Source organism: Rattus norvegicus, chromosome 15, assembly GCF_021556685.1.
Source record: "Rattus norvegicus strain SHRSP/BbbUtx chromosome 15, alternate assembly SHRSP_T2T, whole genome shotgun sequence".
NCBI classification, from domain to species: Eukaryota; Metazoa; Chordata; class Mammalia; order Rodentia; family Muridae; genus Rattus; species Rattus norvegicus.
In genome coordinates, this window is record NC_141548.1 from 45,621,910 (window position 1) to 45,638,617 (window position 16,708).

The following is a 16,708-nucleotide window of genomic DNA, read 5'->3' on the forward strand; positions in this document are numbered from 1 at the left end:
ACTCACTGCTAATCTCATCGTTTATTTTCTCTCTGATAAACAAGGGACTAATAGTAAGGTCAGGAGGCAATGATGGAATGTAATAAAGAAGTGGTCTTTTCTGCCTCAAGCCCTTCTAATCAAGGAAATGAATTCTTTATTCCTGGTGCATCCCTGTAGGCTCCAAAATCTATGCTAAGAGGTGACTAGAGAGGGCTACCCCACCCCCAAGTTTATAGGGATAATGCAATACGAAGATGCCCTCTCGGCAGAGTCAGGAAGACTATGTGATTAAAGAGTTGGAGCTGTAAAGTGAGCCCTACTGCTCACCCTGGAATTCTAGCACTCTGGAAGTGGAAACAGTCAGATTACAAATTCAAGGCCAACCTGAGCAATTTAGTAAAATTCTGTCTCAAAAGCCATGATATAGAGTTGTAATTTTGAATGACATATTATCAGCCCTGATTCAAGAGTGGCAAAGGGGGCTAGAGATTGAGTTCAATTGTGTAGTTAATAATTCAATCATGCCTACGTTATGACAAATTCTGTATAATTCAAATACATGGATTTTTTTTAAAGGGTGTATTTGCTATGTTGCCCCAGGCTGATCTCAATTTCCGAGCTCAAGGAATCATCCTGCCTTGAATCGCCAGAATTGTAGGTACTTAGTGCCACAGCTGGTAGACTCTTCAGTATTCTAGAGAGGTAGAGGACACTGGGCCTCTAAGACTGCCCTAGACCACACCTTGGGTATTTCACTGTTCGTCAGATCCCGATTTGTACCCGTTACAACAATACTATAATAATTAGATAGAGCAATCTCCTGCATTCTGTTATTAACCCTGATGGGGACACCCTTGGCTACTCAAAATTTTAGCCAGCTCATTAGAAGTGTGAATGATTTGGAGCCCCTGACACTTCGGCTGCCATCATAAGTGGGTACAGTTTTGGAAAAAAAAATGTGTGTGTGTGTGTTTGTGTGTTGTATGTAATTTTTATTTGTGTATGTGAGTGAAATATATGGGCATAAGTGCATGTGTGTATTTGTGTATGTGTGGTGTACACATGTATACATACATGTTGGTATTGCGTGGGTGTGCCTGCCTGTATAGATGTGTGTGGAGGCCAGAGAGCAATGTTAGTATGTCTTTCCAAAATCACTTTTTTTGTTTTGTCTTAGATAAGGTTTCTCTGTGTAGATCTGGTGGTCTTGGAACTCATTCAGTCTGTAGACCAGGCTGGCCTCAAAAGTCAGAGATCAGCCTGCCTCTGCCTCCCAGGTGCTAGGATTAAAGGCGAGTGCAACCATGCCCAGCTCCAAAATTACCCTTTTACCTTATCTTTTCTTGAAACAGGATCTTTTAGTAAACCTGAAGTTCACCATCTTGGCTAGCCTGGCTGACCAGCAAGCCCTGGAAAACTGTCTCCTTCTCCCAATACTGGGGTTACAGGACCATGTCCCCATGGCCTGCGGGGGACATGCTGGGGATCAGAACCCAGGTCCTTATTCTTGTATAGCAAGCACTTTATACACTGAACCATCTCCTAAGCTTATGTCATTTTGCTGGGGGCAGTGCCCTTATCCTGTGTGCTCTGTGCAGACTTAGCACTCAGAATTAGAAATGTATTCAATTCAAATTTTTCTCTTTCTAGTAGTAAAAAAACAAAAACAAAAAACCAACAACAAAACCCAGACAACAACAAATGAGATCCCCTCCTTCTTACTCACTTTGCCTTTATCAAAATAGGATATGATCTCTTGATATAGTTTCTCTTTAAGCTCCTGCTGGGTATAAACATAGTAACTATCCCTCTGCAGCAAATGGGGCATACAGGGCTTGTCCGACCACTACAAAAAGAAAAAGAATACAGGTTTAATGAGGCAAAACTTCACACGAAAAAAGTCAGGAATCTACTTCCTTGGGTGCCGTCAACTCACCCATATTGTGTTTTAAGTTATTTACCAAACACAAAATTACATACGCGAGGAGGCCCATATGTCAGTTCCGCTCTGAAACAAGTGTCACGCCAAATGGCCAGGCACCTGCAGTGTTCCTCAGCAAGGGAGGAATGGAGAGAGGCTGCTACCCCAGAGCAATACTGTATGGAAGGCATCCTGAACATAACCAGATGAGAGAAACACGCTAGGCCCACAGCCATGGAGGAGCAGCTAAAACTATGGCTGTCTGCAGACAGTTCCTTCTCCATAGTACACAGCAGCTCAGTGCAAAACCAGCTTGGAGAACTCAGAAGCCAAGGAATAAAAAACGTTTGAGGATGGACCTTGGCTACAAAGCCACACAGAAGACATCGGAAACAACTGTCCATCACAATAAAGCCGTTAAACAACTCTTCAGGATTACACAAGACCCCACCATTCAAAGGCACAACTGTAGCCCCAAGAAAAGGGAAACTCTCACTATGCCTTGGGAGGGGAACACCATTTCATAAGCACTTAAGTTCTTACTAAAGCCCTCCCCCAGCCCCTCTGCCGTTCTTTGGTGGTGGTGTGAATTGGACCCGGTGTTTTATGCATGCTAGGTATGTGCACTCCAACTGAGCTGCACCCCAGCCCTATTTATATATTTCTAAATTTTTTGACACTTGAGGTCTCACTAAGTCTTTCAGGCTGGCCTTCAAGGCAGAATCCTCCAGCCTCGGCCTTCTCCCTACCAACTACAATTACAGGTCTATCTTGGCAAGCCCTGCAAAGTTAGTTCATTTCCCAGTTCCCTTTCCGATTCCTTCCCTTCTCTTCCCCTCTCCTCCTTGCCTTCCTCTCCTTTCTCCCCTTCTTTCTTGGGCCTGAAAGTAGGGGTGCGAGCATGCCAAGTGAGTGCTCCACTACTGACCTATACCCTGAGGGTCAAGTTATTTGAAATTCCAGGATTCTAAGGCCCAGATGGAAAAATACAAAGGAATGAGAAACAGCACTGGTGGGCATGGGGGCAATGAGGAGTAAATATGCCTGAGATAACATGCTGTACGGAATGGATCATAACAACAATGTAGCCTTAGTGCATGAACAGAGGTCCACATGCAGGGAGATTACTAGAACGGAATCTCCTCCCGCACAGAGATAAAGCTGGGATCTCAGGCCAGTGGATGAAATTCAGATTAGATTTAACAAATACCGTCTCTACTGAGTAGCTAGCTGGGAAGAAAAGCCGAATCCACACTTCTTACCTTACCCCATATCAGGACAACTTAATGTTCTTTTTCTTCACTTTTCAAATTTTTGGTAATTTCCCTATGAATTACGGCTCTCCCTGAACTTACCATCCCCCGTTCTCAGCTTTCTAAGTGCCAGAATTATAGGTTTGCACCACCATGGCTAGCTTGAGAGTTTAATTTTCTGGGCAGCAAAACTAGAAAGACCTACAGGGTTATCTCTGGGAACCATTCTCTGATATCATGGGTAGCAAACCGTACAGATGCAGAAAACCCCTCAGTATTCCAACCTCTCGGGGACTCCAGTGTTTAGCTGCTGAGAATGATGCACGGGTAGACTTTTAGAATCAAATCGAATCAAGATAAACTACCTGTTTTAAGAATGAAAGCAAGAGGTTTAGGGAGAGGCCAGTATAGTACTTCAGGGGGAGAATCAGGGGCCTGGACACGGATGGCAGCAAGGGCTTTTTTTTAAGTAGAAGATAGATTTAGGGCACATGCTATTCATGGAGAAGTAGAAGGCAGCAGCTAAAAGCGAAGGGTGGAATGTGGCTAGGCCCCTGGGCAGAAGGGGAGATCAGAAAGAGAAGGGGACGAGCAGAGTGGGGTCAAAGGCTTGTGGTTTGGACAGGTTGAGGCAGTCACTGATGCTTACACAGGAATCCAAAGGAGGACAGGGCTTCAAATAATTGCCTGGGATTTGGGACAAGCAAAAGCACTGATATCATGCCCCACTATAATTTTATTTGGAGAGGATGGATGGGTTATATAGGCGAGTCCTTCTCCCACCTCTCTACCATTTTACTAATCTCTTTACACATAATGAACATCTATTTAACTAATTAGAATGTCAACCCTCACAGAGGCTGCTGGGTTGTGCCCTGCTTTCCAAGGAGCTTTAAACATCAAATGATTATCTTCCCAGTCTTGGTCTGAAATGTGACCCTGTTTATCCAGAACACAGGAAGGCATTCCTAGATGACACACTATATCCCTTGAGTAAGCTTCTTTCTGGCCCATATCATGAACTTGATGGAATTCAGACCCAGAGGACTGAACACGTGGGATACCCCGTGGGTCTTTTACATAGGACCCATTTACCTGCAGAAGCTCCGCATGTAAGAGGAGTGTGTAGGCAGCTTCTGTGTAGTTCTCACAGTCTCTGTGCAAATCTCGAAGCTTGTATAAATACCTGATAAGACAGGAGAGAAGAGGCCCTTTGTCACCAAGGAGATGAACCAGTACTCAGCATTCTCCAGTTAGGCCGCAGCCTGCACATAACCTTCTGCTTCTAACAGGAACACCTCCCTTCTCTTAGGCAATAGACTCACCACCTCCTATTTCTCTAGCACATGGTACCTCTTCCTGCCCTGTGGTTTTCTTAGCTCTTCTGTTTTGTGTTCTTAATTATTATTATTATTATTATTATTATTATTATTATTATTATTATTATTTTATTGATCCTCTTTGGGATGTGAGGTAAAGCTTTAGAAATTCTATTAACAAGTTGACTTCATGGTCGGAGACTCATGACCCTCAAACCAAGGGGCCACTATGGGTTATTTCTCTTTTCTGTCCAGTTTAGTCTCTTCTATCCCTCCTTAAATGCTGATGACTCTCTTGATGCTATTACACACTCCCTCAAACCATATTTGTCTGTGCCTCTGTCTAGAGAGCTCAGCCTCTGAGGCAGACTGCACACATCCTGTATTTGCAGGAATCTATCTAGGCAGCAATGGTGCTTTTCGGGCAGTGTTTTCTGATTTAAAAATATACTGCAAACCCATGACACAGATAGCAAAACCAAGGCATTTCCTTCACTTACCGTATGTATATGTCCTCTCGCTTCTTTTCTTTATAGAAATTCTGCCAAAAAGAAGGTCACAAAATACCAACATAAATTAAAGGCTGTTGATGAACTTGACACAAAAATAGCCAAAGCATGACTGCTCCTTTAAGTGTTTGAGCGTGCGAGCATAGTTGCCATCAGAGGCCAGAGGAGGGCATCTGGAGCTGGATCTACAGGAGGTTGTGAGCCAACTGACACATGTGCTGGGAACCAAACTTGTGTGTCTTCTAGAAGAGCAGCACACAGTCTAAACCATGAAACAACTCTCTACCCCACCTGCTGCTTTTCCAAAAAGACATCGTCTCCCTTAAGAATTTCCTTTACAAATATGGGAAGCAATGGGCTATAAAGAACTAGAGAAATTAAGACCACACTTCTGAGAAATGTAAGAGATTTTCTATGGGAGCAGCAGGTGCTTGTCTTATTCTGAAGCCACCTGGTACACTTACGTCTCTGGCAGTCAGGGAGATGGGATGTTCTTGGTTTATATTAAGCAGAGGAATACATACATAGCAACCTAAACCTTGGAGGTCTGTGGTTCCAAGAAGAGGGAAGACTAGAGTTTTACTGTCAGGAGAATTGCACAGACTAAATCATTTCATGGCATAGGTTTCTGTGTGCTCCATTACAACGGGAAAATAAGTACATGTAAGACCAACAGCCAGGCTGAAGAAGTCTCTGGGAAAGGCTAGAGTGTCAAGATTGTTTCCAGGTACCTAAAAGTCTGTGCCTGCTATCTGTGAGTAGGGCATGAGCTCCTGCCCCAGGGTGACTGGGCATCTGTGCTATCAACTTAGAGCTGAGTTGGTGGAGCAGGGGTGGCTGAGCTGAGCCCACTCACAAGCCCAGGAACCAGGCCCTTACCAGAACGTTTACTGTACAGCTCATGCGGTTCTCCTTGCTTTCATCGTGCATGATGATGGTTCTGTAGTCCAGCAAGTTCTCTAGGAGGCTGCTTACCAGAAGCGCAAAGACTTCCCCAGAGCTCGAGAGGTATTTATGTTTCCGGCAATGCTCTAAGAGTCTGGAGTGGGGAGAGAAAATTTCTGTGGCTCACCTAGCTGCTGTGGGCCCCAACCAAGTCCAAGCAGCAAGAGGCTCTAAAGATAATAGACATCCCCTGTGGAACCCAAGGTGCCCTCCCTCAGAATTTCAATAGGACTCATATTAGACCTACTATTTTCTTAGGTTCAACTCTTTTTTGGGAACACAGTCAATTCCCATCAATTGTTTAGAACTCCAGGTCACAATGTTGTTCTGAACTCTAGCTAGTCAAAAATTTCTTTAGTGAACATTGCAGAAATGAGAGCCCTTGCCTACAGTGTTCATACACCCCTCAGCAATATGGCTTTGTTCTTCCAAGGGCCTGGCATTGAACAGATGGTCGGAAAAATCCCAGGTAGAAGCCAGGACTAGAGGAACTTAGTAGACATTTGGATAGGTCTTCAGATAGAAAGGCAGAACTGGGAGACAGACTGGAGCTACACCTCAGATCCAGCCCTCCCCTTTTGGGGACATAGAGAGCAAAGTTGTGGAGCTTCTTCAGTAACTAAAAGAAAATTCAGAAATTGTTATGCATCTAAAGAATCAACCCAGACATGGGACTGGAGAGATGGCCCAGTGGTTAAAAGTGTAGACTGTTCTTGCAGAGAACCTGAGTTTGGTTCTTCAGCACCCCTGTTGGGCAGCCCATAACCTCTTGTAACTACAGCTCTGGAGGATCTGATACCCTCCTTAGAAGGTACCTGCACTCATGAGCACATCCATATATTCTCTCTCTCTCTCTCTCTCTCTCTCTCTCTCTCTCTCTCTCTCTAGTAAATATAAATATATAATAATTAGCCCAGATTCTAGGGGTATTTTTAGGTGTTGGAATTGATGTAGTTATATTTTTCTGAGCCAAGGATCCAGAAAGAATAAGGGAAACAAAGTAAGATCTCTCCATGAAGGTGTTGGGATTTTTTTTAATGTGTATTCTATCTTGTGTTGTGTTGTGTTTGTGTGTGTGTGTGTGTGTGTGTGTGTGTGTGTGTGTGTGTGTGTGTGTGTGTGTGTGTGTTGGGAGGGTTCTACTGATGAGCTATATGTCAACAGATCTTTTCAAAAGCAAGAATCACACTTTGCAGAACTGGCTGGCCTGGAACTCACCATGTAGACCAGGCTGACTCTGAACTCATAGAGATTCTCTAACCTCTGCCTCCAGGGTGCTGGGATCAGGTTCCACCACGCCCAACTACCCCCAAATCTTACATCTGTTTCTATCTCTGTGTAACTTCCAGACAAATCCAGGATTTCAAAAGCTATAAGCTAGGAGCGTTTGAAGGTATGAGACCTCACGGAAAAAGGATAGAAAGATCACTTTATTCCATCTGTAAACAGAACAAAGACATTCAATTCTTGAGCTCAGTGTTTTGGCTCCTACTCAGGATATCATTAAGAGATATGATCAAAGTTTGTGGACTCTATATTTGCGTTCAGACTGGTTCAACAAAGTTTCCCCAGAATAGGAGAATAACCAGTTTACATGACACAATGTGTGACCTAGGTGGCCGGTTGTCAAAGTTCAGACAGCATGAGAAACCAATGTGAATAGCCATCTACACAATGGGATGAGAAGACAATAATTACAGTCAATCTTAAAAATAACAACAAAAAATGCATATCATCTCCTGTGTATGTGTGTGGATACAGGTACATGTTGCAGCACATGTGTAGAGGACCTCAGGAGCTGGTTTTCTCCTTCTACTGTGTGGGCCTCAGGGATCGAGTTCAGGCTGTCAAGTTCCCTGGCTGGCAGAGCCACACTGCCCACCTGTAGTCAAACTTTTTAAAGTGTGAACTGTGCAAGCCACACTCTGTTGGCATACTGCCTCACTTACTCCTGAGAATAGGAGTAGAGAGTAGACACTACTCTTACACATGGAGGTGGGGTGGGGTGCTTGATCTGAAAGACTGACTCACTGGCTGCAAAGACAAGATCCAAGAACGTGGTGAAAAGAGGGTTTGTACTTATTCCTGCCAGTCTAGTAGCCGGACACTTGCACCACACAACAGCCCTGTGGGCAGCACGAAAGGACGGATTGTGCAGAGGCTGAGTAGGGGAGGCAGCAGACGAAGTGACATTGTGGGCTCAGAGATGTTGTCTTCAAGGAGTGCAGCACCCCAGCTGGCTGAGAGACAACTTTTCTGTTCTCATAGTTCTTTGATGGCATGCAAGGTATTTTTAAGTTTAAAGTCAATCTTAACTTCCTTTAAACGGCTGCTTTGAAGTCACAATTAGAGGTGCCCCACTTCTGCTCAAGTTCATAATTAAGACACCAGGCAGGATGCCATTGCTGCGTGTGTCACCTCCTAGCTCCCCTCTGCTATGATCCCCAGGGCCAGGCTGGTTAGAGAACCCCAGCATGGACTCCCATTGGTTAAGCACTACCTGCTGTGTATATTCCATCCACACCACCAAGGACCAGTTGGTGACTGGTGACTTTGAACCTGCCAACCCACTGCTGGGTGGACAGTTGCTTCTGTCTACCTCTGGCCTGAGGTGCTGTTCTGAGATACTCACAGCTTTTCCAGAAGAACCTTGTATTGTTCATCTCCTCGGCCACCTTCTACTTCCTGATCCAGCTTTGTGATCAACTCATTCTCAAACTGAAATGGAAGACATTTCACAGGAGGATGTCAGATCCTGAGAAGAGGGCACGGTAGGCAGAGGCCATTGTTTCCAGATCTGGCTCGACCCCTTTCCGATTTCGAGCTGCTCCCAAAGAGCATGGGGTTATCTGTAACGCCCCTGCTAACAGTGCTCCACAATGCATCAAAAAATCACAAAGCAGGTGATTTACATTTACATTACTTTACATTTAACAGTCCTGAAAGCTTATTTCATTTACTACTATGGATATAAAATAAATTCATAACCACTGTTCCCTTTGTACTTGATACTGCATAGTCCTATCTGGCCAGAAACTTATGACAATTCTCCTGCCTCAGATTCTTAAGAACTAGGACTATAGCTATACATCACTATCCTGGGCTTCTATCTTATTTTTGTTTCTTGTCTGAGTATTGGTAATGGGATTATTTTTGCTCCACATCATAGCTACAAAGCCTTCCTTTCAATACTAATAGATCTGTAGATGTTATAGATGTGAAACCTGCACATTGTTCATTTGGATAGGTCTGTAAAGGTATACGAGGGGAATACTGTCCCCAAGAGTGGTCAGGCAGTCAGATGGGAAAAGCTGTTTGCCTGCTGTTGCCCCTTCTGGTGAGTGCATCTACCCTACCGCTGTCAACACTTCCTACTGTTGCCGCCAGTGCCACCATCTTTGCTGTATATGGGACCCAGTGTCTTTGACCTTCCAACTTGGACTGAAGACCAGAGGCTCTTCAGGAATCCTCCAGGCCTTTGGCTCTAGATCAGGAGTGCTGAGGCACCCAGCCTTAGGGGCTGAGCAGCCAAGGAGTCTCAGCTTCTCTGGAGTTCAGACAGCCATTGTTGGACTATCCAGCCTGTGCTGTGTAAGCCAATGTAATAAATATGTTTTGCGGTCTGTACTCAGCACACCCCTTCTGTTCCTCTCTGACTACTGCCATATATGGTAAGCCTAGAGAAAGTGCAGGCTAACTAAAGCTCTCAAAGGTAAGCAGGGATGCCTGGGAGCTGGGCCTGCATCACCCTTCCCTCAGCTGGCCACACAGGTTCCACCCTCAGTTCTGGAGTCAGATGTATCAGGCCAACTTTTCATCTTCTAGCTTCTGGGCCAGAAGACCCAATCATATGTCTAACTTTTTTTTTTTTTTTACACAATGAAATGTACAAAATAAATTTTAAAATGTGTTTTTCATTGAAGCCGCTGCCTCTTCATTGGGAGATATGGTGGCAAAAGGTTACTTGTCACATGGTAGTGAGGTCAGGGCCGTCCCCTCCTTACCATGTGGAAGTTGCCATTTCCACTCAAATTGAACTCGCACTGCATCATGTCAAAGAAAATGGGGATGGTGGCCTTACGGAGCTCCACTTCAGGGGTTAAAGTGACTTCCAGGATGGGGCCCACCATGGATGGGATGAATTTGATTTTGTGTGGTCCTGGAAAGAAAGCATATTAGAATACTCCATCACTCTCTGTCTCATGTAACCAATCTTCCTCCACAGGGGCCAGAAGAGAGGAGAAAGTTCACGTGACACACCATGTCAATCACAGAACAATTACAGAACGCCCCCTTCTGATAGCATGTGGCTGGTGCAACAGCTGAGGGCTCATTGCCAATACCACAGGTGAGAGGGTAAGGAACCCACAAGTCTACTTTACTTCTGGACACACATGCAGACAAATATCAGGGCTATGTGAATTAAAGTAAGAATTCATCAAGGGTGAGTATTTTTAATATAACCTCTGCTGAGAAATCTTTCCTTTAGAACAAAAAAATGAAAAATAAAGCAGTCACAGAGGGGCCTGTTCAAGGTCGGACACTCACCCAGGTTATACCACATGTCGCGGATCCTAAAGCCGATTTCCTTTCTCATGTCCCCATATCTAAGAAGAAGATCATAAGAACAGCATTTGGAGTGCAATGAGTTGTGTGTAATATAGTCGTCCCTCAGCATGGCAGGCACTGTTTCCAAGCTCCTCAGACCCCCAGATCAGTTCACGTCCCTTATGCTTAGGGATTTTACATATCAGCTAGGCACAGCTTCCCTTCAAACAATCTCTTTGACGGCTCAGAGTATCTAACCCAAAAGCCTGGGGGGTGCTGCCTGATGGAAGAATATTTGCCTGCCATGTGTAAGGTCTTGAGTTTGATTCCCAGCATCAAAAAGAAGACCCAGTAGATAACTGCCATGAAGGGGTGTTTTCCAGATGTGACAGGGCCATTGACACATGACCTTACAACCACTGTAACTGAGTGCAGGAGACCTACACAAGACCAAGCCAGCCCAGATAGGAGGAGGGGATCAACACCAAGTCCCACCATCCCTAGGAAGGGCTAGTGGCAGCTAATGGATACTGGGAGAGGGGTAATGTTTCTTCAGGGATTTAACCCCTAATGCGATGATGACCACTTTCCAGGAGATGGCTCTACATGCATCCACAAGGAGAACTAAGTGGGCTCAGGAGGTTTTAACATGCACATGAAGATAGGAGGGAAAGTGTATTGTGGGGGTACGTAGGAGGAATTGGTAGGGAGAGAGGGGGGTGGCTCTGATCAAAACACATTATATGTATGTATGAAATTCTACAACTGTAAGCCTAAAAAAAAAAGAAGGAAAATACCAAATCCAACATAAGTGTTTTACAAATATAGGCTATGTCAGATTCACTGGAAATAATGACGAGAAAAATGTCTGTATACATTACATAAGATGCCATTTCCTTCCAGGTGTTTTGGCCTGTTTGGGTGGTAGATGCGGAGTTTGCTGGCATGGAAGGGCAAGTATACAATGAAGAGAATAAAAATAGAATAGTCTCCATCCCTCTGGGTCACGGGTAAGGCTTATCTGTAAAAGATAAGGCTAGCACCCAGAGAAAACTTCAAAAGAGAAGTGAGCCACATCGGGGACGGGGGACTTTTGGAATAGGAGGAACCAAAGACAAATGTGGAAAGAGAACTGAGAAGATGTTGTCAACTGTCCGTCCAGTGTATTAGAGGGAAAGAGGATCCTGTCTCCATGAGGCAAAGAGACAGACAGCTGAGTGAGGAGATGCATGAGGTCTGAGATAGATGAGGCACCATGACTGACGGAAGTTGATGGGCTGGGCTGGGCTGGGCACTTATGCCTTGGCTAAGGTAAGTCCTCACCAGAGTGCCCTTCATGGGTCACATATGGGCAGGTCTAGGCCATGCATTCTCAGTTGGGACAATATAAGCTGCAGACAGTTTTTAAACCAGTTTTCTGGTTGTGGCAGGGTATGACTATAGCACTGGAGAAACTGAGGCAGGCAGATGAGTTTGAGGGTAGCCTGGGCTATATAGCAAGAACCCTGTCCTATATAAGAGGACACTTACACAGGGCACAGTCCATACCTGGTCCTAAAATCTCTCATAACTTACCCATTAGGGAAATCTATGAAACAGGCATCTTCAAACATTGTATCTTCTAAAACAGTCTCTAAATCTTAATCCTTAGTTATTATTACTCTTGGCGTTTGTTTGTTTTGTTTTGTTTTTAGGGTGGAACCACAGGCTGAGGAAGGTTAACTAATTTGCCTGTTTCTCGAGTAGAAATAGCTGAAATTTCAGTCTTCCAATAAATTCAGACTTCTATACAATCACAGCCTTGGAGCTTCCAGGCTCTCAATGAACTCTGAACCAGACCTGAGAGGATGCAGTGAAATGTGTAACCAAACATGTCATTCCTGAATATAATTCTATTTTGAATTCTAAGACATGAATCTCGAGGATAGCTTTAGGTTATTTTGGAGTTTTCTCATTTCTTTGCAGAAAGTTAAGGCGGCACTATGCTTGCAATTTCAATGAACTGACAGCAGGTGGCAGGAGCTCCCAGGCAAGGGCCCATACTCCATCAATAGCATGGTGTGGCAAAGGAGGGGGTGGAGGTACCTTAAGAAAAACAGTAAAAACCTGGAGAAACTTCAGGTCTATCAAGGGATTACAAATAAAACACACACCATCATCAACATGGGCAAGTTCCTGTAATTTCTAAAGGCAGGCTTTTTTGTTTGTTTTTCTTTTCTTTTTTTGACTTTATATGTGAAAGTATCCAGAAGAGGGCATTGACTCCTATTACAGGTGGTTAAAAGCCACCATGTGGTTACTGGGAATTGAACTAAGAACCTCTGAAAGAGCAGTCAGTGCTCTTAACCACTAAGCCATCTCTCCAGCCCCTAAGTCCCTGTAATTTCTATGACAACATCATATTGCTGAACATAAGCAGATGTCTCACCTTCCTAACGGTCACGGAATCTTTGAAGGATACTTACTTTTTCACAATTTTGTTGCGCTTGGCTTCCGAGAAAGTTTCAAGCTGAAGGGACTCATGGGTGAGAAAAGCTACAGCCAAATGGAAGTAATTGTTCCAGAGCTTTGCAGGATGCATGAAATGGGCGAGGCAAAACAGAAAGTAACACCAGTGAGGATCCAGATAAAACACCCCCATGCGGGGCACACTGCTGTAAAAAACCTCAAATAAAACCCACAGGACTTCTTATGCTACCTGGGGGTTTCAATTATTCACTGCTGAAAGTTTTGAGACTTAATATTAACCTTTAAAAAAACAATCCAAACTTTACATTTTTTTTACCCTGGGGGCACAGGAGAAGGACTGCCAAGAAATGTACCTATTTATAGCAGGTGGTTTGGTAATGTGTATCAAGAGCCCTCCAGTTTCTCCTAACTTTTGAACTGGTAAATACTTTCCTGATTTTTTTTTCCCCCTGTGGCTAGTTAAAAACATTTCAACCAAAGAAGGCCCTCACAGCTATTTAATGTCACAAAAATTAGAAACAATCCGAATGTTCTTAAGAAGAATTTATTCACTATATCAGAGACCAGCAGCACAATGAATCATATTCAGCCATTAAAAGTATTATGAAAATGTTCAACATCATTGAAAAGAGGTCAGAGGTGTGGAAAAAGTAAAGAAAGTTGGCCAGTGAATCATTAAAGAGTTACAGGGTTCTTTTTTACTTTAGTTTGTACATGATATATTATATAGCATGATATATATATATACATATATATATACAATTATCAATTAATATATATATATATGTTTATATATCCTCCTCTAGTTACATGACTCTCTGGTTTAAATGTTTGAGATAAAGACAGCAAGCATACAAGAAAATGGTTCCTGAAACTTAAAGCCCCCAAAGAGCTGGGACCTAGTGGACCTTTACTAGGTCCTGCTGGCTGTACACATAAATATCTTTCCATTTGTCACATGAAGGAATGAGTGAAAATGAAGCTATCACATACCTGGGTTTGTTTTGTTTAATTTTTGCAGGCAGGGTCTCATTATAGCCCAGCCTGACCTGGAACTCACTATGTTAGACCATATTGGTCTAAAACTCAAAGATCCACCTGACTCTGCTTCCTCAGAGCTGGGCTTAAAAGTATATATGCCACCACACCCAGGCTTTGACTGTTTTAAAAGTATCCACACGATAGTGACAGTGTGCTTATGAAACTGCTTGTGTGTACATTCGTGTCTGTGTGGAGAGAATCAACACAAAGCCTTACTCCTGAAGGTGAGGACAAGAGAAGCTTCCTTAGCCCTAGCTTTGCCTCCTGAAACTTCAGGACCTTTGGTCCACTGTGGTCTGAAACCATTAGCACCTTACTTGACTGTAGTTCACACTGACTTCCGTTATTCTGTTGACTGCTCATTGTCAGTGCTGTGACCAAATGCACAAACTGACCATCACCTTGGGTCTGTATGCATAGGAACATAGTAACGAGAAGGCTTAGCACTGGCTGAAGACTCAGGCGTCCTCTGGTGCTCCTGGACTGAATATCCGAGGATTAGGGAGACCACTGTATTAGCACTTGCATTTAGCTGTGCTTCCCGTGACAGTGTTCCTCGTGTTTTCCTTTACATGTTGCCTTTGTGCAGTGAAAACCAAACCATTTAATGTGTTCAGAGAACTCCGTTTTGGGAATGTGTGCTTTAGGGAACTGGCAGGCTCCTGAAACCCTTCGCTAATTGCAGTGATAAAATCTGAAATGGTGCTTTCTCAGCTGACACAGCCTCTTGCTCTAACTGAAGGCCTTCCATGTGGGTGGATGCTTACCTGAAGTTCAAAGCTTGTCTGGTCCATGAAGCTTTTGGTGAGAACTTCAGCAAACTGATTAATAGCACGGAGGAAAACTCTGGAGAGGAAATAACAGATAAGGAAGGCAACCCCATTCCTCTGGACATGTTTCCCTACACACTCTGGACACAAAGTCAAGCACTCCGGGCATGGCTGGGAAAGACAATATAAATGCACATTCTCTCAGATCTTGGGGACTGAAGATGAAGCAGAGACTGCAAGACCAGGCTTTCTGACCCCGAGTCTACACTTGGCTATGACGCCTACCCTCAGAGGCCAGCATTCTCATGGAATTCCTCTTGAAGCTGTTATCTAATTGGGAAAGATTTTCTGACTATCAGGACCCTGGGAAGTTGACTTGGCTTATGATTTGGTTTATGTGGCTCACTGGCAACATTCTAAAGCCATAATACATTGCAATGCAATATTATATATTCAGTTCAATCCCCGTCAATTTGCAAGCATTCATTGCTAAGCAACAATTCTATGACACCAACATAGGCACCATGCCCAAAACCTAAGTCCTGGTCTTTAGAAGATTACAGTACAGTAGTGGGTACCCCCACTTAGACATCTAGTTGTGTTCCAATGGAGACCATGACAAAGAATTATGTGATAGACTTTCAAAGAGATGCAGGAAATCAGAAGGAAGAAAAGAAAAATCAACAGCCATTTCTGAAAGGATGGGTATCGAAATGGGGTCCAGGAAGGGAGTCCTGTGAGGAGAATTTTGAGTGTTTATGAGGGTACTCTAAGAAAATAAGGCAAGAGTCTTGTGACCTCAGTTTCTTCAAAACACAGAATTGTTCTTGGAATGTGTATTCATGCTCCTCCCACACATAGCCAATGGGAGTAAAGTTCGCATCAGTTACGCTTTATTGCTTGCTACTGTTTAACAGCAATAACATGCTTAATCTTTTATATGCCTCTATGGAAAAACATGTTTTTGCCACATGCTGCTTGTCTTGTGACCGTATGCAGCTTGAATTTGTGAGAATTTTACCCATGTGACATTTCTTATCCCTCAGGATATAAACTGTCTGGAGCTCTGAATAACGTTGGCTATTGTATGAGACTTTAGTCAAGTCCCACCACCTCTCTTTAGAGCAATGACAACTCAGGGCAGAGGTTTCCAGTGGAGGTGACATTTCGGAAGGGCCCTGTGAATGGAAGGACAGTTGACTTCCAGGGAGGATGGAAAAGTCAAGGCAGGCAGAGGCAGTGACTACAGAGGACACATTTAGGAATTAGAAGTCTGACTGGTACAGGGGATACATGCCTAAGGAGGCAGTGGCTGGAAAAGGCAGGCAGGACTTTGAATACAGAAATGAGGAACTCACACGGAACCACTGAGAAGGCATGCAGAGCTGATGGCCAATAGACATTAACACAAGGATGGTGGAGGGCACTAACCAAGGCAAGCAAAGACAGCAGAAGGGAAGAAATCAGTAGTCTATTGAAAGGGAGTTTCCAAGCCAACACACTGGGGTCAGGAAAGGGGTCTTTTTAAGTGCCAGGATTGAGGGATAAAGATTTAACAGCACTTAAGTATGCACAGCAGACCAGCACAAGTTCAAATGCTGCCAGAATAGCCGTGGGCTCCCTCACCTGCTCTGGGTCATATTCATGACCATCCAATCTTTGGCATACACATTCTTTCCAATCAGATCCTTAAACATAATGAAGGTTTCCATGAGAAAGTCCTGTGGAGAGCAACAGAAGAATGGTTAAGAGATAGGATCACTCATAGTCTTTCTCTCAGCAAGTGGCACAAGTGGGATAACACATTGAAGGTCCCCTAGTTGTGGCCTTTCCCATAAAGTTATTACAGACAATGCATTCTTCTATATAACTGTTGCATAATTTGATTTTGCTTTGGTTTTGGTATCATGAGACAAGATGCAATCTAAACTTGACCTCCTGACTCACATTC

At 43.9% G+C, this 16,708-nt stretch overlaps 1 protein-coding gene across 4 annotated transcripts in view; it reads right to left on the reverse strand.

Annotated features, from left to right (window-relative positions):
• Positions 1 to 16,708, reverse strand: part of Dock5 (dedicator of cytokinesis 5) — a 178,967-nt gene that overhangs the window by 25,085 nt on the left and 137,174 nt on the right. For 3 of the 4 annotated variants that reach the window (XM_087585775.1, NM_001372012.1, XM_087585776.1), the window contains 10 exons: positions 16,384 to 16,478; positions 14,755 to 14,833; positions 12,943 to 13,043; positions 10,478 to 10,536; positions 9,934 to 10,088; positions 8,562 to 8,647; positions 5,864 to 6,023; positions 4,976 to 5,016; positions 4,252 to 4,342; positions 1,709 to 1,828 (listed from right to left, as the gene is read on the reverse strand). In XM_087585775.1, coding sequence (XP_087441901.1) covers positions 1,709 to 1,828; positions 4,252 to 4,342; positions 4,976 to 5,016; positions 5,864 to 6,023; positions 8,562 to 8,647; positions 9,934 to 10,088; positions 10,478 to 10,536; positions 12,943 to 13,043; positions 14,755 to 14,833; positions 16,384 to 16,478 — 987 coding nt within the window. Of the gene's footprint in view, positions 1 to 1,708; positions 1,829 to 4,251; positions 4,343 to 4,975; positions 5,017 to 5,863; positions 6,024 to 8,561; positions 8,648 to 9,933; positions 10,089 to 10,477; positions 10,537 to 12,942; positions 13,044 to 14,754; positions 14,834 to 16,383; positions 16,479 to 16,708 lie in introns of those variants that run through there. The other variant, XR_015638031.1, reaches the window with a different exon arrangement.